At 41.0% G+C, this 21174-nt stretch overlaps 1 protein-coding gene across 2 annotated transcripts in view; it reads right to left on the reverse strand.

The window, feature by feature from the left end:
• Window positions 1-1980: 1980 nt before the first annotated feature.
• Window positions 1981-21174, reverse strand: part of LOC131218894 (wall-associated receptor kinase 3-like) — a 40629-nt gene continuing 21435 nt past the window's right edge. Inside the window, exons 1-3 of one of the 2 annotated variants that reach the window (XM_058213774.1) lie at window positions 6794-7783; window positions 6163-6204; window positions 1981-3577 (exon numbers count right to left, since the gene is read on the reverse strand). In XM_058213774.1, the coding sequence (XP_058069757.1) occupies window positions 2232-3577; window positions 6163-6204; window positions 6794-7676 (2271 nt within the window). In that variant the 5' untranslated portion in view covers window positions 7677-7783 and the 3' untranslated portion in view covers window positions 1981-2231. Of the gene's footprint in view, window positions 3578-6162; window positions 6205-6793; window positions 7784-21174 lie in introns of those variants that run through there. The other variant, XM_058213779.1, reaches the window with a different exon arrangement.

The following is a 21174-nucleotide window of genomic DNA, read 5'->3' on the forward strand; positions in this document are numbered from 1 at the left end:
ACTTTGTTTATATTATATCTTAATTTCAATAAGCATGAAACCTACTGGGTTTTCTCAAAAAGCCTACCTAGTTTACATTTTTATTGATAGAAAAACCATACAGATGAGCAATTAGTTGATGAGTTGACGTATGAACAAGAAGTTGTGTCTGCATTGGTGCACAACCCACGTGAGATGTGGCTATATCAATCAGAAGAGAAATTGACCGCATTTAGCCCATTCATAATTATTTAATTAAAATTTTACTTGTTAGGGATATTATGATTCGTATATAATGAATTATAGTATTAGTTGTAGGATTTTAAACATTTGACTAGTTTTATTTGATTGAATAGTTATAGGTCTGTTGTAAGTAATCATTGATAAGTTGTATTGGCTGATGAATTGTGCCTAATTTACATTGATTGAATGTTTATAAGTGTTGAGAATAGACGGATGTTAATATTTAAATCATTTTGTGTAAATGATTGCGAATGGACCTAATTGAAATGTAAAATGAGTATTAGTTTTGCCTCTTAATAATCATATAATGGAATGAGTTAAGTACACAATATACGAGTTACAACTCAAAACTCGGGTCTGAGATTGCATGCTTTGTACTTGAATTTCGAGACATGGCATTGTACATAAATTATGACACAAATCAAAAGCTCAAGTAGACAGTGATGATCGGATGTCCACCATTAAAATTTTCTTAAGGTCCACAAAAGTTTTGGATCAAGCTAATATTTTTTATTTCCCTTCATCTAGGTCTATGTGACATAATCAATAGGTCAGATGACAAATAAGCATTACAGTCAGCCATAGGAAGGTTTAAACAGCGATGTCATTATCCCTTTTGCTTCCCGTGGCATGGTCCACTTGAGCTTCAGATCTACTCCATTCTTAGGATCATGCCCTAAATGAGCTAGAAAAACAAATGGATGGCATGGATATAAAACAAGTACATAACAGTGGGCCCCACGGTGACCAACAGCTAGGTAGTGTTGGGGTCACCACCCGATCAGGTCGCTTCCCTGGACAATGCAACAAGTTGTTTTTCGACGGACTGCACAATCCATGCATTAATTAAGTCCTCCAACTGAAGACAAGTCCTGCAACTGATGGACCACAGTCGAAGGACACATTAATCCAACTGTCCTAAGTGGACTGCATGGTTAATACCTACATACGGTGGATGAAAAGTCCATTATTGATATGATTTAGTACAGTGGAATATGATGGGATTTTTTTCAACGGATCACCCATGAATGACCTAGATGATTGGTCTCTATGATAGTCACGCTAGATCCACCTAACCTAGGGGTGGCAATGAGTTGGGTGCCCGTGGCACCAAGGCTTGGGGCTCTAAAGGTCCTGGTCTGGGCCTGGGTCAATAACGAAAGGCTCCGTCCAACCATCTAGTGGTCCGCTATTATATATAAAAAAATGGACGGTTTAAAGAGACTCATGTGCAATTCTCATTTAATTACATGTGTTATTTAATGTTTAATCTATGTTGATGTTTCAATAATCAAAGCCATTTATAAAATGGTTTATGAGGTCTGCTTCTCGATACTGGGCCGTTTAAGGTGAATGGTGTCCCTCCACAGCGTGTAAACCAAGCTTAGGTGATTGCAAACTCTACCAAGGTTGACATTTCTAGCTTACGGGGATATACCAAAAACTCCTCCAGTTTAAGTTCAATGTTTAATCTATGTTGTGAAAGAACATCCGCATATAGAGAAAAACAAGACACTGTTTGGTAGTATACCTACATCTATAATGCTACACGACGGGCCTTTCTTAACTATGACAATAGAAATAAGAAAGTACAAGACAATACACCTGGAAAAGATGGCTTTCTCTACAACCCAGGGAAATTAGACTTTACGCGTAGGCATGTGGAAGAGACGAGGTGTTTCCTTTCCACCACCACTGCATCTCCATCTTCATCACTTTTCAATACAAAGTAGCACAGCGATGGACGGCCCCAGATGATAAATCATAATGTCACCGGTATTGTGGAGAAAAAACCTTACATATTCAGATAGAAAATAGAGTTATTTCAAAATCTACACTTCTTCTTTTGGCATCAAACCAGAACACACAACTTTAATCATAGACATTCGAAAGAAAGAAAAAGTAAAAGAAAAACCTCTTCATCTCTCACCCACACAGATTATTTAAAACACTTCTCACCATCTCTCCCTTCTTCTTCTTGGGAGAGAATTCATCCTTGATAATCACCCTCACCCCAAGAATTGCGTGAAGGTGTCCACGGTCATCGATGATCCTTCACCACCTACTGTTTCTTGCACTTTCGAATATATTTCGCCCGGATCCGGCCCATTGCCATCCTCACCGTTCTCTTCTTCCCCCTCACCACCTTGTTCAGGCGCCCCGTCTGCCCCTTGCTCATCTCCATCTCCAATCAAACACAACCTTCCCATCACCTCGTTCATGGCCGGCCTTTCCTTCCCACTGAACTTGAGGCAATCCTCTGCAAGCTTCGCAAGTTCTTGCAACTGATCCATCCCTGCTTCTTCCGGGAGACCATCCTGGACAACGAACTCTAGACGATTCTGATTCATCTCGGAAATGAAATGCATAGTAAGGCTACCACCCTTTTTCTTGCTCTCGTCTGAGTTGGGGTCCTGCCCCGTTAAGAGCTCGACTAGTACAACGCCAAAGCTATACACATCACTCTTCTCCGTCAGCTGCTTTGTGTGAGTATACTCAGGATCCAGATACCCAATCGTCTGATTTACATACGACACGCTCGACAACACCCTCGCCACTCCAAATTCGACTACTTTGGGGTTGCCATTTTCATCCAAGAGTATGTTTGATGACCTCACATCCCTATGCCAGACACTGATTGCATGCAAATCGGCAAGTGCCCTTGCCGTTCCTTTGGCAATCTTCAAGAGGTCTTTCCACCGCAATTGAGTTTCGGGATCTGCATTCGCATGGAGATAGTCGTAGAGAGTGAGGTCAGAGACGTACTCATAGACTAACCACTGATCAGGTTTGGTCTCCAAGCAACAGCCCAAGAGCTTCACTACGTTCAAATGTTTGACACGGCAAAGAGTCATTATCTCCTTCAGGAACGGTTGGCGCTCCTCCTTTTCCTCCATCTTGAATGGCCTCATATCAATCTTCCTATCATCAGGAAGCCTACCTGTAGACCTTCTACCTTGACGTATCCTCATAACAAGGTCGGAGCCCTTCTTGAGGAGTTTGATTGCTTTCTCGAGGTTTTCTTGATTGAAGATTTGGGGATTTTGATCACTCGGAGCAGCATTGACCAACGCCGACTCTGATCCAGTGGGAGGAGGGAGAGCTTGGGTCGACAACGCCGACTCTGTTCCAGTGGTGGGAGGAGCAAGACCAGTACTAGCAGCTTGTGATAACCCCGACTCTGCTCCAGTTGGGAGAACAGGAGCAGCATTACTAGCTTGATTGATGAAGTTTTGCAAGATAGGACCTCCATTTTGGATGAAGGTCTCATGCCTGATTACAGCGAGCTTCTTTTCAAGGAAAGAGCCATATGACCACGATGCTCCTAGAAGGCTCACCGCCAGTCCTAAACCAGCTGCTCATTTGCCATTCAAACCCAACCCCATGTTAGTTTTATTAATATGGGATGAAATCCCTAACACAAGTAACCCGAGTTTCATTGTTCTAAAACTCGGACCCGGGTCTGACTCGATCCCGACCGCACCATTGAGTGGATTGACCATAGTGTTTGTATTTTACATTTGTTGGGCGGGTCGTGTATTCGAGTCAACCCGACTCGGCTGCCAAGTATATGCTAATGCCATTATCGGCAACACACACATGCCAATGATTGGTTTCTTCGAGACATTCGTCAGGCGGGGCCCTTGAGTTTGGCTGGTCCACTCATCAGGTAAGCCACGAGTGTATGAGAAAAATCAAGGGTTAGAAAATAATTAACAAGTCGTTGCGTTCAATTTACACTCGTGGCTCAGTTGTTGAGCTGGCCAGCATGCATGATCATCCTTCATGTGTTCAGACTCCAGGGTCTTAGGACTTCACATGATCTTAGCTTTTAAGGGACAGTAGTCATTCACACCTCCACTCCGTCTATCAGACATACTCCTCAATTTTTGGCCCTGGGGCCAAAAATCATCCAGATGCGAAACTCACATGAGCCACACTACAGGGAACAATGGGGATGGGACACCAACCATTGCTTTATGTGTGGGGCCACCATGGTGTGTCTTTTATGAAATCTGTTCACTGGGTGACTCCTGAGGATGAAGTGAAGAAGAAAAAAAAATCAACATGATCCGAAACTCAGGCAGGTTAGAGCATGCTATACCATAGTGGTTATGGGTGCGATTTTACAATTGCTACCGTTGGTGTGATCCATCTGAGTTTTCTGTCTGGCTGATTTTTTGTATGTACTACGAACATGAGATTTATCACCTTATGGACAATGGATTTATTCCTAAAATAGGTTTTGTATATCCCGTTTAAAGTAGGTTATGATACCCACCGTAGCGCAGCTAGTAGCTAAATTTCAGGGAAGGATTTTAACACCGTTGAATCTTATATGATCTTAACCATTCATATTCTATGTTCTATATGTTCCGAGGGACATCCTAAGAAAGACGAATGACTAAAGGCTATAGCTTTTATAAGGTAGCAATGAAAACATAAACTGTTCATATACAAGCCGTGGAGAATAATATGCTCTCTGGGCGGGACGCAACATCTTCATTTTGATGCCCACCTTTTGCAAGGATAGCATTCAACCCAAAAGTATGGGCTGTATATGCACAAATGGAATATACTGTCCAAACGAAGTTTATGTGGATGGCTCATTGATTCCGTCCCCTGATAAACGGCTCGGATCTTGAAGACTTGTGCGGGTTTTTAACCATGCCGGCGTGTAGAGTTGTCTGTTTAAGAGTGCCAATCAGGCTAGCAAGAGTCTCGTAAGGAGTCGCATGCTAATCGGACAATTAGAAGTTTGCTAGCCCAACTTGCACCTTCAGCTATCTGTGAATGTGAAAAAACTCTGGGTATATATATATATATATATATATAGAGAGAGAGAGAGAGAGAGAGAGAGAGAGAGAGAGAGAGAGAGAGAGAGAGTGTGTGTCATGCTCATCTGTGCACCTATGCACATGTGCACCTTTGCACACATGTCATAAGCATCTAATCTGAACGGTCTATGTGATATGGAATCCCATAAAACTTCAAGGGACAAATTTTCACCATGATTTAAATTTCTGGTGGTCTATAACAAAGAGAAATTCAAATCAAGGGAGGAAAATATTTTCATTTTTCTTGGCCTACTAAAGTTTTGGATCAAAGTAAAAATTAGGCCTAGGGTGTTTCATGAGGTGCTGCTTCACGTGGACCATTTAGATTTAGGTGGCAAATCCCGTATGATGGGATCTCAAAAAAAGATATATATATATATATATATATATCATGCCAACTTTTTTGAGAACTCATCAAAGGTGATGTGGCTCCAAAATCTGAATGGTCGACATGAAGCAACACCTCGTGAAATTGCCTGAGTCCAATATTTACTTTGATCCAAAACTTTGTTGGGCCATGAAAAATGAAAATAGTTTCCTCCCTTAGATTTGAATTTCTCTTTGATATAGCCCTTCAGAATTTTAGATTAGGGTAAAATTTTGCCTCTTGGTGTATTATGGGATTCTGCATCGACATGAACCATTCAGATTAGACACCCATGACATGTGTGCAAAGGTGCGCACGTGCCATGACTCTCTCTCTCTTGCACATACATCACAGTGTGCAAGCTATCTGTGCCGGGTGTACTGTAATTTATATTCCTACGTACTCTATATGCACACGTGCGTGTTCTGTGCACATGTGCATGTTGGTACACCAAAGATTGAGAAAGAGAGAGAGAGAGGAATCCCACACCACCAATATAATCAAACGAAAAAATTCAGACGCGACCACTTATAAAGCAGCCACGTGTTTTTGGACAGTGGACAGATGAGCCTGATTATTTTTTATCGGATGGTCAGCTGAATGATGGGATGATATCCACCAGTCAGATGTTCCTTATTCTTTCCAGACTGGCACGTTGGTAAATGGGCTTGTTTGGTTACTCAAATTATACTTCTCAAAGGCAAAAGAGAGATTCATCCAGTCAGCGTTTCGTACCTAAAGCGTATATTAATCCCGGGTCTTTATCTTTATTGCTACCTGCAACCACAGTCGTGACAACATGTCAGACTTATCAAATTACTAATTGAAGTAGAAACTGAGAAATAAACATGAAATATACAAAGTAAGAATAGTAAGGCCCTCCCCCCATTAGTCTTGCTCAATCTTCTACCCCACCATGCTACGATCCACACCGTAATTGAACATCCTACTGCTTTAATCCACCACTATTTCCAAGTCATTTTGTATGCATGATAAGATCTAAAAACCATGTATCCTTAGATGCACCGTCTGGTTCATCACACGGTGGGACCGAACCACACAGACGAACGGTCTAGATCATCCACATGAAAAGTATATTGGGTACTTTGGCACCTTACCTCTACCATCATGTGTATGACCATATCTGCGTGGGCTTCACTGGCTCTTATCAAGGCGAACCAAATCATTGAAACCCATTGCGTGGCCCACCTTAAGGACGATGCAAACACAGACCATATAGACAAACGGTCTATATCAGCAAGTGGTATGGCATAAATCCTAGTAAGAAGAATTCATCTCTGATTCACGGTCAGGAAAAAAATCATTCAATGATGGGACGATAGTGATGAACGGTCTAGATGTCTACCTGGAGGTTGACATCCTCCCACCCCGTCGAGATAAGGATTCCCATCACGACTATAGTTACAGTAGCAAACATAGCCAGAGCCCCTCCTGGACTTATTGTGGAAGGTATGCATACCGCACTTGCTTCCAATCTCTTCTGGGTCCTCGATGGCCCATTCAACGGCCAACGGAAGACCCAACTGATATTCGGGAACCGTTATGTTGGTGAAGTTCTGGAGGGTCGACTCGTTTAAATGGTACTCGGCCTCTACCAACCCCGCAAAGCTGTACTTGGTCGAGCATACGCTTTTGCTGTAATTGAAGAAATTCGTAACGTTGTAGCAGAACTGGGTCTGGCCGTCGGGTATCATGCTCCGGCAGTGGCCGAGCCCGCCTTGCACAGTGTTCCCGTTCAAACCACGATTCCACTGACACTCGCAACCGCTAACGAAGTTAGTGGTGTTGATGTAGGCCTTGGTGTCGCAGCCTAAGGCCACGAATTTAGTCCACCGGCCCGATACCGTGAAAGGCGATTCCAGATTGATGCACTCCGCATTGGATGTGTTGCAAGAAGAATAAAAGCATTTCCCTGTAGCATCTATGTCCGTGGAGTTCCCGTCTGCGGCCATCTTTCCTTTAATGAGTAGGATTACTTTTTCTGGGAGCTCGATTTTCTGAATCGGTAGCTGGACTCGGTCGAGGATCAGAACCGGTGGGTCGACCAAGTCATTGCAGGTGACCTTGAAACCTTCAAGATAACAACCTGCTTCAATTCCAAATGGGTAAGTGATGTTGATGCCGCCGCAGTCGGGGGTGCAATTGGTGGGCAGTTCTTTTCCATTGGATTGTAAGCAGAAGCTGAAGAGAAGAAGCAATGGAAGAACAGAAACAGTTAGGGTTCTCATATCTGTGACTCGAGGAAGATGGAAAAGAAGAGACTGATAGAGTCTATAATAATCAAAGGGTGATAATACACACCAGGCCTTCGTGGGGGATTTTATAGAGGAAGAGAAGCCACCTCTGCTGACGCTGGATTGCTTGGCTCATCTTTCTCACGTACGCATGCGTAGCTCATTCACTGGCGTGAGTGCAGTTTCCGGGTGCTCTCCATTCGCACGTGGCTGAGCATAAAGATATGGGCCCCAGCCTAGATGGTGAATGGATCAGACCGATTTTCCAAGAATGGTGATCTTAGCCGGTTTTCAAGGTGGGGTTTAACATTTAATTTTCATGGCACTGACTAGTTTATGGAACCATTGCATATAAGTGAATATACACAACATAGGATCGTGTGGGCCCAGACGGAATCACAAGTGCCAAATTGCGGGCGTGCGAGACCACACCTTTCCATCAGGTGAGCCCAGTACCTGATTTGGACCGTTCATTTTTTAGACTTGTAATACCTGGGCCATCCTAAGAAGCATTTGTTGAATGGGTAAGTGTGTGTGAAGAAGATAAATATTTAATGGCTCATTATTTAAAAAATAAAAAAAGAAAAAGAAAAACAAACGTCAGGATCATCAGCAGATGGATGGATTAAAAAAACATTTTCACTCAGTTCTAGGTTTCGATCGAAGTAAATGGAAAGCTGATATCTGGCACACGTGTGCTAATCTCTCAACTGTTTGTGCGCGTAGATGGGCTGGGCTCTGCAAAGTGCATGTAGCTTGATGTGTATGATACCCGTCTGTCATTTGCACATTTGCGGTGCATTTTTACACCTGAAAAACACAATAGAGATGTACCAGTATTCTGGCTCTGAAACGGATCTTATGACCTGATCCTGTCCAAAGCTGGCCTCTTCAATGCATCGGCTAGGGTACTGCTAATTGCATCCTCATGAAAATCACCCCATGGTCTCTCCACATCATCTATTAGACAAGGATATTTTGGTGGCATTTAACGTATCATGTGTTATTGTTAGATACGAGTCAAAACAAAATGTATTTAAAATTTGTTCAGTTGAGTAAATACATGACTTAGCCCTTCTGGTTTTTTTTTTTTCAGTAGAATATGACCTAATCAAATTCTGAATTACATCCCATTATCAAGAAGATGGGTCATATAATTGGTGACCTCAGTTCCTACGTCATTAAGTCGAATCTCTCCTGACAGCCTAATCACCAAAAAATATCTTTGATTGCCAAGTCGCTGTCAAGGATTAGAAAAACTTTCATGTATGGATTTTACCAACACCATCTATCTATTTTTCCATTCGTTGTAGGGTAAAAGCTAAAAAATAAGTAGATCATAGCTCAATTTGGACTACACCAGAAGTTGCAATGGTTAATTGTCATCCAACTTGTTTATTAGTGTTAAAGTCTCTTAAAATATATTGACACAACATTATTGAATGGGTTGAGCTTAAGGAGAAAGTAATTATTTGATATAGCATCAGTCGGGTGTTTTAATACTGGCAGCAACAAAAATGCTTATCCGACAGCGCGAGGCAAGATAAGCCAGGCCCGCCAAGAGCTTTAAAGAGAAAGTGGATTAACCCATCATATACATTCACCGGTAACTTTATGCGAATGCCCTTTCCAGGTTCCCATATCAGCCGATTTTTGAGACGGGATGAAGGGTATTTTGGTCTTAGCACGTTCGCAGGCATCTCTGTCGACTGACACAAGATAAGACTTTTCCATTTTACCATAATGCCCTCAATGAATACGACCCCTGAGATTTGATTGGGCTTCTTGCCCTTTCTTTTGTATCCAAATCCCGTACGGTGCCTTTTGAATGGACGAGGATTTGAAGTTCCTGCGCTCGAAACATAGGGTGCCTACCGATTTTTTTTTAGGAATCCACCCGGTCCATCCATTTTATGAGATCATTTTAGGACATGGGGTAAAAAATGAGCCGGATCTAACCCTAAATTTTGCCTAAAAGATAAGGATTTAAAGTTCACAGTTGAAATATTTCTGGGGCCACAGAAGTTTTAAATCAGCCTAATATTTGTATTATCAGCTCATCCTAGTAACAATTACTTAATGAACAGTACGGATGGCAGTAGTAATTTCCCTAGCCATCTATCTTCTTAAATAATTCGTCCTTTGTGTGGCTGTCTCGAGAGGCCAAGTGGGCCACACAGAGGACGAGACACCAAAAACATTTTCGATGAACTATAACGGAAGCTGTCTCCAGATCAATAATTTCCCCAAGCGGAACTACAGAGGAATCTTGTTTCTTTAAAAAAGAAAAAGATAAGTACACCCGTGCGAGTGTACGTTTTTAATACTTGAATGCTCACATACGTGCCAACATACAAAACATGTGGGAGATCTGATTAGGTCATCTTACTAGCCCCTATATTTAGATCTTTTAAATCAAGCATCGAGATGGCCAAGCAAACAAATATGTTACACGTGTCCGCCGAATGTGGACTCGTTAGTAACTTCCTCCTACTTGTCCATTTGGTTCTACATGTGCGGCCCACTTGGTAAGCAGACGAGCCTCGCTTTCAAGTTAGAGCAAATGAACGACGGAGCCATAGGATGAGCGGTTTGGATTTCTCACGATGTTGCCACGCTGTGGATTAAAAAACACGTTGTGTTGCGGTAACGCGTGCATCGATTACGTGACTACCTCCCTTTTAGCGGAATGAGGAGGTGGAAAATGTTTGTACGACGCAGCCTCACAAAATAATCAAAAGGTCACGTGATACACGACATGCCAAAATAAAGACGAATCTGCTAGTTCACCACCCTCTAAAAAATGTTGGTAGTTCCCTCCATTAGTGGAGCATCTCTCTTAAAACCACGCTTATCAATAAATCTTAGCCTTCCAGTTTGTGGCTATCAAATGGATGTTTATAATTGAAAAGTAGCAGTCCAAATTCTACGGATAAAATCAGACTGTTACTTTATCTTCTCACTGTAATTTTGAATTCGCCCTTGACATGCTTGTCCAGTTGAGGAATCAAAAAATGGTGGTGAACTATTACAGGAGTCAAGGGCAAAGCTAAAAGATAATTTATTTGACCCATCATCTCAATTGATTAAAGAAATTATTAAAGATGTTAATTACTAGCTAATCTCCATTAAGGGTGTTAACTACTGTTCGCCCAATCTAAGCATGGAATAGTGGGAGAGGTTTGGCCGCATTCTCTGGCTGAGTCGCTAAAAACTTAAGCTCGCACGAGTACTGAAGTGTACACGTGCACTTGACACGTGGAATACAGTAGCCGTTCATGAGGCAGTCTCATCTTTTGGATACTTTTTTTTTTTGAAAATTAATGGCAATATGATTATCGGGTGGGTCACGCATACGAAACAAATGAGCGGTTGGGAGAAGATCGACTAACCACCCACATTGGTTGTGCACGTTTCGTCCCAGTGATAGTCGGGAATGTCTACTTTTTTTTTTTCCTTTTTAAAGAAAACGCACATAAAGGGTGAGGATCACCTGACCGGCTCGGATCTTTCACATGTGTATCTAGTTGCCACATGGAAAGCCGAGCAGGAAAAAAAGTGCACACTCGAGCAGAAAATGCCCACTTTTATTTTTATTTTAGAGAAATACTCTTAGGATCCGTTTGGTTTTAAAAATTACATGTAAATAAATAAATGTAAATAAGTTATAATTATTTTTACATTATGTTTGAAAATTGGAATAATACTTCTCTTAAATGTGCCTTTAAAATCTCACTTACATGTATGAAATTAGACATTGTAGCTTTATAATATATCAATTGGCCCCACAATTTTTGTAGCTTTATAATATATCAATTGGCCCTACAATTTTTAATGCATTCATTGTAGCTTTTAAATTTTTTTATCATGGAGGTACACTTTCGAAACATGAGCAGTTGTCACTCCAGCGTAAAGTAGATGACGGCAGCTGTCACGCGAAGGGAAAGTAGAAGAAGGGTATTTCAGATGTAAATAATAAATGCTAATCCAAAGACCAAACAGGCCCTTATGATTGTCTGCAGCTTTGCTAAGCCTACAAGCAGGTGTAAGGTTGCTCACATATGCCAGCAGTGTGCATAGGTACGAGATCCAATCAATTCATCATAACAGTAAAGAATCAGGTTGATCCAGTCGTCAGGTAGGGCACAGCTTGCGAAACAAACCTACTGCTGAAAAAAGTTGGCTGAAGTTTTCTTACCTGTCCAACTGTTTCTAACATCGTGGCCCACTTACCAAATTGAATTAGATTTACTTTCAGGAAAAACATCTATACCATCAGATCCACCTGTTGACTGGTTTGGATATTGCACCTGTTGACTGGTTTGGATTTGAAACCCCTTGTTATTTTATTGCTGTCAAATAAATCCCTTCAAATCTACGGTGCCAATCGACCCTTAAGGGTATTTTGGTCAAGCAGAGTTCTAGGTCAAGGTCATGGAACGTTACTGGCATCTTTGTCAATTCATGAAAGATCAAGGACCGGACCTGGGGACTCCACTTGCAGGATACTTTTCCATTTTTACCATAATGCCCTCAATTAATGAAACCCCTCTATATCAATCTGAGGGCTATTTGGTAATTTGATAACGTCTGGCTATTGTCCAAATCCGCCAGGACCCCACAGTTCCTTTCAATATCTAGGCTTCCTGTAATAAAAAGATAACGTTGATGGTTCACTACCACTTTTTATTTCTTTTAGTAGTTGTAATCAAGCACATCAATTCGTGATAGACACCACAGCTTGAAAACAATATTGATGGACTATCACGTATACGGCTCTCTGATCAATAATTTATCGTAACCGGAGATAGAAGGAACCTTCTTCTTTAAATAATTTTTAAAAAAGAATCGTGAAAAGTACTGGAGAGGATAGCTGTTACCGGGAATGGGTCGTTTGGCACCATGGTTTTGAGGGATTCGAGGGGATTTCAAACCCCCGTTGTTTGGCACCAGAGCCGATTTCAAATCCACTCAAATAAGGGTTTTCAAATCCAAGGTGAGAGGTTGGATTACATCTAAAATCCTTTCTATATTTGCATGCGTAACATGCATGTTACCATGCTATTATTCTATTGGGCACATGGCCTGCTAATGATATCCTAAAACAATTAGATTATCAATTGTATCACTATAATTACTTTAATATGATGATCAATGCCGTCCAAACATTGTCCATGTAAATTAATAGTTAAAAATCATTGGTTAGCCACTCGGATGTGATCTTATGCTTGTGGCCCACCCGAGACTTGGAATTTCATCATTTTTGGGTAAAGCATACATTTCAATGGGCTTATTACAACCATTCTGTCAAACATTAAATACGCTACTAATTAGAGATATATATTAAAGTTGATTTAGTAATTAAATTCAAACCTCCGTGAATATACCATGCATAACTACTTTTGGATTAAAGTTGATTCACAATATGCCAAACACACCTAAGGATTTCAAATCCAAGGGGGTTCCAAATCCACGCTCCAAACAAGCCCTTAAGTGTTACCCTAAATGTGGGCCAGCATGATGATTTTTTGTATATCCACACCATCCGTCCATTTCTCAAAAATTATGCATATCCAAATTTCAGGTGGACCATACCATGAGAACAGTGGTGATTGAGTGCCTCACTATAAAAAATTCCAAAGGGCCCACCCTAAGGTTTTTGTAATGTTTATTTGTAACCTGTTGATAATGTTAAGGTCTGGATGAAGGGAAAGTACAAAGATAAGCTGATCCAAAGCTTTTGTGGCCCACAAAAAGTTTTAATAGTCATTCGTCATTGTTTCTAGTGGTATGGTCCACTTGAGATTTGGATCTTCTTAAGGTTTGGGATCTCATCCTAAAATGAGATGGAAAAATAGATGGATAGTATAAATATACAACAAATACATCAAGGTGGCCCCACACAGATAACAACTAATCCGCTCCTGAAAAGTACACCCGCGTGAGTGTACGTTTTTGGTACTTGGATGCTCACATACGTGCCAACATAAAGATAAAAATTTAAAATAATAAAATAATAATTTAAAAAAAAAAACACAGTTGAGAGATCCAATTCACTCATACGGCTAGCCCCAATTTGCAACTTTTTCAAGTCAAGCATCAAGCTGGTTGATGGAACCCCTAATCTACTCCCATCCGCAATCAAGTCCAAAAACTTATGCAGATCCAAATCGGAAGTGGACCACACCACAAGAAACAGTAGTAATTAACAATGCAGCTCAATTCCAACTAAACAACTTTGACCCTAAGTGTTTAGATAGGCGGATACGTTAAAATTGATCGTGTATGACCGAAATATGATAAGATCGTAAGTTACTGTGCACACAATGAATGTGAAACTTAATCCCACATCGAAAGCGTCGTCCGAAGTTGTGGTGGTTATAAGTTGGTTCCTTCCTTAATAGGCATGACGCGTTTTAAATCCGTGAACTTCCACAAAGTAGACAATATCATTTGATGTGGGGATGGGTCTTACAAATCGTATCAGTGCCGAGGACGGCTTTGCCCTCAATGGGAAATATTGTGATAACCCATCACTGTGGTCACATGTGGGTAGGCACATGTGGGGAGGCGCACATGTGGCCGGGCTCCAAGGTGGCTGACAGGCTACTGTGTTGGCAAGCTACTATGCACACAATGAAGGTAGAACTTTTTCTCACATCGGAAGCGTCATCTGAAGTAGTGGTAGCTATAAGTTAGATTCCTTCCTTAACAAGTATGACGCGTTTTAAATCCGTGAGTTTTGGCAAAGTGGACAATATCATGCGATATGGGGACGAACCTTATAACCTTCCTCTAGTGGAATAGAGGAATAGAAAATGTTTGTATGACAAACCATCCTAAATAATTGCACCGCATCATTACTTATGCTTAATTTAGTAACTTATTTTTTAAACACCAAAATTATAGAGGCTATGAAATATGTGGGGCCCATCGTGATGTATGTGACGTATCTATGTCAGCTGAATTTATAGCATGAGCCAGAAAATGAAGCAGATCCAAAGCTCAATTGTACCACACTATAATAAAAAAGGAATCAATCACCTATCATTAAAAATTTCTTGGGATCACTGTTTACTCTGGTGTGGCCTACTTTAGAATTGGATCTATCTCTTTTTTTGATTTCATGCCTCTAAATATTCTAATAAAATGAATTAATGACGCAGATATGTCATATACATCAAGATGAGGCCCATGCATAAATTTAAAATAATCCTTTAAAAGCAATTTATGAAGCAGAAATACATGCTCATTTTTTAAAATGATTTAAAAAATCCAACATTTGCTTATTTAGAAAAGATTTAGAAAATCAAACCGGCCCTTAAATGTAATTTTGAATTTGCTCTCGCTGTGCATGAGGAATTGAGGAGTGAAAAAATACCGTGATAGGAGTGTTGAGGAGTCAAAAAATTGTAGTGAATTATCAAAGGAGTCCAGACCAAAGCTACGAGATAATTTATTTGATTAATCGTCTCAAATGGTTAAGGGATTTGATTAATCATCTCAAATGAATAAGGGAATTATTAAGGGTGTTAACTACTGTTCGTCCAATACAAACTCCTGCCGAGTCGCTAAAAACTTAAACTTGCACGATTACTGAAGTGCAATATAAGAGCCGTTCAAGAGGCAGTCTCACCTTTTGGATGTTTTTTTTTTTTGTTTTTTCGTTAGCTTGTTAGTATACCCACTGTCAGTTCACACATCACTGTTAGCCACCCCCACTTGGGAATTGATGCCAAGACTTCTGGGTTAAAACGAGGTATCTTTCAGTACTCATTCTACCACTCGAGCCATGGATCTTTTTTTTTTTTTTTTTTTAAATAAAAAAAATTAATGCCAATCTGATTATCGGGTGGGTCACACGCATACGAAACAAATGTATGGTTGGGAGAAGATTGACCAACCATCCACATTGATTATGCAGATTTCGTCCTAATGATAATCGGAAAGGTCTATTTTTATTTTTATTTTTTAAGGGTGGGGATCACTTGACCGGCTCGGATCTTTCACATGTGTATCTAGTTCCCGCATGGAAGGCAGAGAACCAAAAAAAAAAAAAAAAAGTGCATACTGGAGTGCACTTTGAACTCCAATTATGATTATTTGTAGCTTTGATTAGCCTATACGCGTGTGCAAGCAGCTCACATGTGCCAACATGGTGCATGGATGTGAGATCCAATCCATTCATCAGAACAGTAAAGAATTAGGTTGATCCAGTCGTCACGTGGGGCCACAGTTTGCAAAATAAATCTACGGCTCAAAGTAGTTGGATGAAGTTTTCTTACCTGCCCAACTGTTTCTAGCTAACATTGTGCCCACATACTGAATTAACTAGATTTACTTTCAGGAAAAACATCTAAACCGTCAGACCCACCTAGTGTCTGGGTTGGATATTGCACCTGTTGGCTTTGGTGGCACATGTAGAGGGGTGTAGATGGTGGGAGCGGAGTAGGTGCGGCCCATCCTCACCCAAGACTGGGCGCCCTTGCTGTGGAGCCTGGCGACCTTGATCCATGTATTCTATATCCATGCCGTCCATCCATTTACCAGACCATTTCAGGGAAAGAGATTAAAAAAAAATGAAGTAGATCCCGATCTCAGGTGGACCAGATCATAGGAAACAGTAGTGATTGACTACTAAAAAATTATCTTGGGCTACAAAAGTGTCAAAACGAACTGATTTTTGTTTTTCTCCTTTCATCAAGGTTTGCCTTGGGATGTTTTTAACGGGGAGGCATTCAATCACCCCTGTTTCCTATGACATTGTCCTGTCCCGAAATGATCTGGCAGATAAAACATCATTATTTATGTGAGGTTTGCTGGCATGCATCCCTACTTATTATAGTAAGACACGTGATGGAAGGTCTTATTGGGCTCAATGTGATGTATATATTTTATACACGTGCTGTCCATTCATTTTGAAAAATCATTTCAAGGAATGAGCCCAAAAATGAAGCATATCAAAGGCTCATGTGGACTACACTATAAAAAGCGGTGAAATTGAAAACCTCCCATTGAAAACTTTTCAGGGCCATAAAATTTTTGGATGTAACTCATTTTTTAGCTCATTACATTTAATTAAATTCTAAATTCTAAATCCATTGAACGGATTGAATTCGACGCATAAATCACGACTGGACCCATACCCCTTATAACATGATAACCTCGACCCTTATTATGTTATAACCAGATCTCCACATGTGACATGACAACCACGACCCATATGACATAACAACCTTAATCCTTATCATATTACAACTAAAAACTATACTCTTATGACATAGTAAGGATCGTGATTGTAATGTGGTAAGGGCCGTGGTTGTTAGGTTAATGTAATTAATAACTTGAATATTTTTAAATAATAAGAGTTGAGGCTTACAATGGGGTAATCCGTTCCATCCACCTTGTCGGCCAGCTCGTTGTGGGCCTAAAAAGTGCTAACTTAAATAGTGTCCACTTTTACCAAACATCACAGTGAGCCTGAAAAGTTTCAACGGTGAGTGTCATTCTCATCATTATTTTCTATTATGTGGCTTATATGAGCTTTGAATTAAGCTGATATTTGGGCCCTAGCCCTAAAATGACACAGCAAAAAAGATAGGCAACATGGATTATGCACATACATTGATGTGGGCCCCACAAGTTGGGCCTTGCCCACACCCAAAGAGGCTTCCATTTACATCACTTTCTCAACATTAAATACGATGTAACTTCTTGTTTATTTAAAAACCATACAACTATTAAACCAAGAACAAGAGCAATTTGGTCTAAAATACTTCTCAAGACCCGTCACAAGGTTATCTTTGAAATATTTGGAAAGTCAAAAGAATGCCAGTACAATCAAAATCTCCTTTTTAATGCTTGTCAGTCTAACTCAAGTGAATCAAATGAGTACTTTTCGCACGAAACTTCTAACATTAGGTGGGGTACTTTAAATATTTTGAAAGCATGCCTGTTTTCATAAATAACCCTAAAAGCTGACGATTTTACAAAATTAAACATTTTCTTTTAGTATTTATACACGTAAGTAAAATCAAACATTTTCTTATAGCAATTGTACACATACACATCAATCTGAACCGTCAAAATTGTAAGACCCTTCATAATATAAAGTTTAACCCAAAAATCACACTGCCAGCAATTGGTAGGTGATGAATAAAACGGTCGGCAGCCAAAGCCAAGCAAGAAATGAGATGGTCCGGATTGATTTATTCCTAGTTGATGATATAGATTGTGATAATGTGACCCATTTGAACTGTCCAGACAACCATAGATATATGCCACGTGTACAATGGGCGAGACACCACATCTTAAAAACAATATTTGTGATCTATCACGCATATTGTCCACTGATCAATAATTTCTTGCAGCGCAAATTGAAAAAGGAAAATGAGAAGTGCACCCGCTCGGGTCATGTACTTCTGCTACTTGAATGCTCACACACGTGCGAACATAGAAAACTTGCGAGAGATCTGACAGTAACTTTACATCTTATCTGTGTAATTTTTAGTTCCCTCCACCGTGCGTATTTGGGTTCGTGATTTGAAAGGCCTTTACTGTCACACACCACTTTGTCATGTCTACGTTAGAGAGGAGTCAAAAATGGTTGTGAACTATCACAGGTATCCACGCAAGATAATTTATTTGATTAATCATCTATATGATCTCATTTGATTATGGGAATTATAAAGGGTGTAATTACCAGCTAATCTCCATTCAAAAGGTGGAGTGAGAGAGCTTTGGTCCAGTGATGCAAGGACTATTGGAACTTTAAACTCACACACATACTAGGTACACTCGAGCAACTCACTCGTGTAAATGAGGCACACACGATTGATCTGATTCGTTCATGAGACGATCCTGTCTGCAGCTGATTTGTCTTAAAACCCATGAACATCTGGAGGGCTATCGGGTGGGACCCACCTGTTATGAAACAAATGGGTGGTTGGGATAAGATTGGCCAAAAACATTCATATTTATTGCGAATATATCTATACCATTCTTCCATTTTTTTCAGCTCATTTTAGTACCTGTATCAAAAAATGAGGCAGATCCAAATATCAGGCGGACTACACCATAGGAAACAGGAAACAGTGGTGATTGAATGCCCAATGTTAAAAACATCTTAAGGGCTACAAAACTTTTGCATCAAGCTGATTTTATGTTTTCTCTTAATCTAAGTCCGTGTGACATCATCATGTTGGATGGAAAATAAACATTACAGTGCGTCTTGGGAAGTTTTCGATGATGGGCATCAAATCAACCTTGTTTCCCGTGGTCGTCTAGGGTTTAGGATTTAGGGTTCGCACGAGATTTGGATTTACTATATTTTTAGGCCAGGCTCTAAAATGAATGAAAAAATAAATAGACAATGTGGACAAAAAACATATGGTGGGGTTTGCAATCACGGATCCGTTGAGGTTGATGGTGTCCCGAAACTGCATTCGGGTGGAAGGCATGTATATCTTGCATGGATGATACAAAGCATTGATTAGATGGCCATACGGTGGATGGACCATCCTCAGGATATTTTCTCACCGCTCCAATTATAACCCTTGGCTTACCGACCTTTAAGTAGATTGCTAGGAAAGACATACTCAAAAAGAGTTCTCACTTCAGCGATCATCCAGTCATTAATTAAAAGACAGCAACATAGGCTTCTCTGAAAGGGAAGACATCTTGGCTTGGGACCTGACCGCCTCTGGCAGTTTTTCTTTGAAATCTGCCTGGAATGGTTACAAGCAACATCATCCGAAACAGAGATGGGCAGCGTTGACCTAGAACAAGCTGCTCCCGCTAAAAATTGGCTCGTTCCTCTGGAAGATCATGCTTAATGCTGTCCCTATGGACTACGCAGTTCAGAATTCGAGCGCGAACATAGCCTTCAGATGTGAATGTTGCAGGGATTCCTCTTAGTCGGATCAACCTTCTCCCTCTTCTCCTGCCTCCTATTATCAAGTGGAGGACCTCAACCACCTTTTCTGTCAAGGAAGGACAGCGTGCGAGGTTTAGGCGCATTTCTCCCTCATTTTTGACATTCCCCTAGTCCCAAATTAGTCCATCCAAAACAGAATCTATCTGTGGGTAGCCAAGGCGTCCAAATCTACTCGCCTTAAGCAGCTGGTGGGGCTGACTCCATGTTTCGTCTCCTGGGAACTATGGCTGAGCCGGAATGTTTCCAGATTCGAAGGTGTGAAGATGTCAACTATGCAGATCATCTCCAACGTCATCAGATGGATTCAGGAAGTTGGTAGCCCGATGCCAGATCAGGCCAGAGCCTCGTTCATGGAAGCAGTCACTAGCCAAACTCTTCGATCGGACAAATCCTTCTACCCTCATCTAGAGAAATCCTTTGTTGTCAAATGGTCCAAGCCAAGAAGCGGGTGGGTTAAGCTGAATACAGATGGCTCTTCACGTGGAAATTGGGTTGGGGGGGGGCGGGGGGGTGGGGGCTGATTTTTGCTTTTGCTTTCCATAGAGGCTATGGCAGAGCTACAAACACGATCACTGAAGCTTAGGCAATGCTAGATGGCATCGTCATTTGCTCCAACTTGAGCCTATCAAGCATTATTGTTGAAGGCAATTCGAAGATCATTGTGGATGCAGCTTACGACCCCTCGGCCCTTTGCCCATGGAATATCTGGTACTCGATGGGAGTCATCCATCAATTGACTTATCCTCTCAGCTTCTCCTTTTCTCACATCTTCTGTGAAGGAAACTCGGTGGTGGACGCTTTGACAAGATTGGCTAGTGAGTGGCGAGTCAACTGCCTCTACGCTTCAGGTGCAGACCTTCCGAGAACCATCAAGGGATCTCTGGTTCTCGATAATGTGGGGATTGGTATCATCAGATTTTCTTAATCGGTCGTTTGTTCAATTTCCCTTAATGGTTCTCGGAAGGTCAGCACCTGAAGTGTAGAGCCAATTGGCTCGCCACTCACTAGCCAATCTTGTCAAAGCGTCCACCACCGAGTTTCCTTCACAGAAGATGTGATAAAAGGAGAAGCTGAGAGGATAAGTCAATTGATGGATGACTCCCATCGAGTACCAGATATTCCATGGGCAAAGGGCCGAGGGGTCGTAAGCTGCATCCACAATGATCTTCGAAACGCGCATCCCCCCCCCCCCCCCCCCCACGTCGGGCCATTTCCAATGGATAGGCCATTTGTCCTTTTGTCCATAGCCTTAGTTGTTTCTGGTATTTGATAGGCGAGGCCCAGTCCTTTTTGTTGGTTCCCTCGTGAAAGATTGTACATCTTTGGCTGATTATAAATAAAATTCCTCTTCGTTGAAGAAAAAAAAAAACTCAAAAAGAGTTCAAGCCAACTCAAAATAGCTAAATGATTTGATGGCTGGGATCCTCCAACCTCAATCTTGAGATTTTCAAGGCCAGGTTCATAAACAGTGGGGCAGGATTTTGAAGAATGATATGAGAATGTACAAGATTTATATCACTTGCTCCTTATTGAGATTATTAATTTACACCCAATTTG

This window comes from Magnolia sinica, chromosome 1 (genome assembly GCF_029962835.1).
Source record: "Magnolia sinica isolate HGM2019 chromosome 1, MsV1, whole genome shotgun sequence".
NCBI classification, from domain to species: Eukaryota; Viridiplantae; Streptophyta; class Magnoliopsida; order Magnoliales; family Magnoliaceae; genus Magnolia; species Magnolia sinica.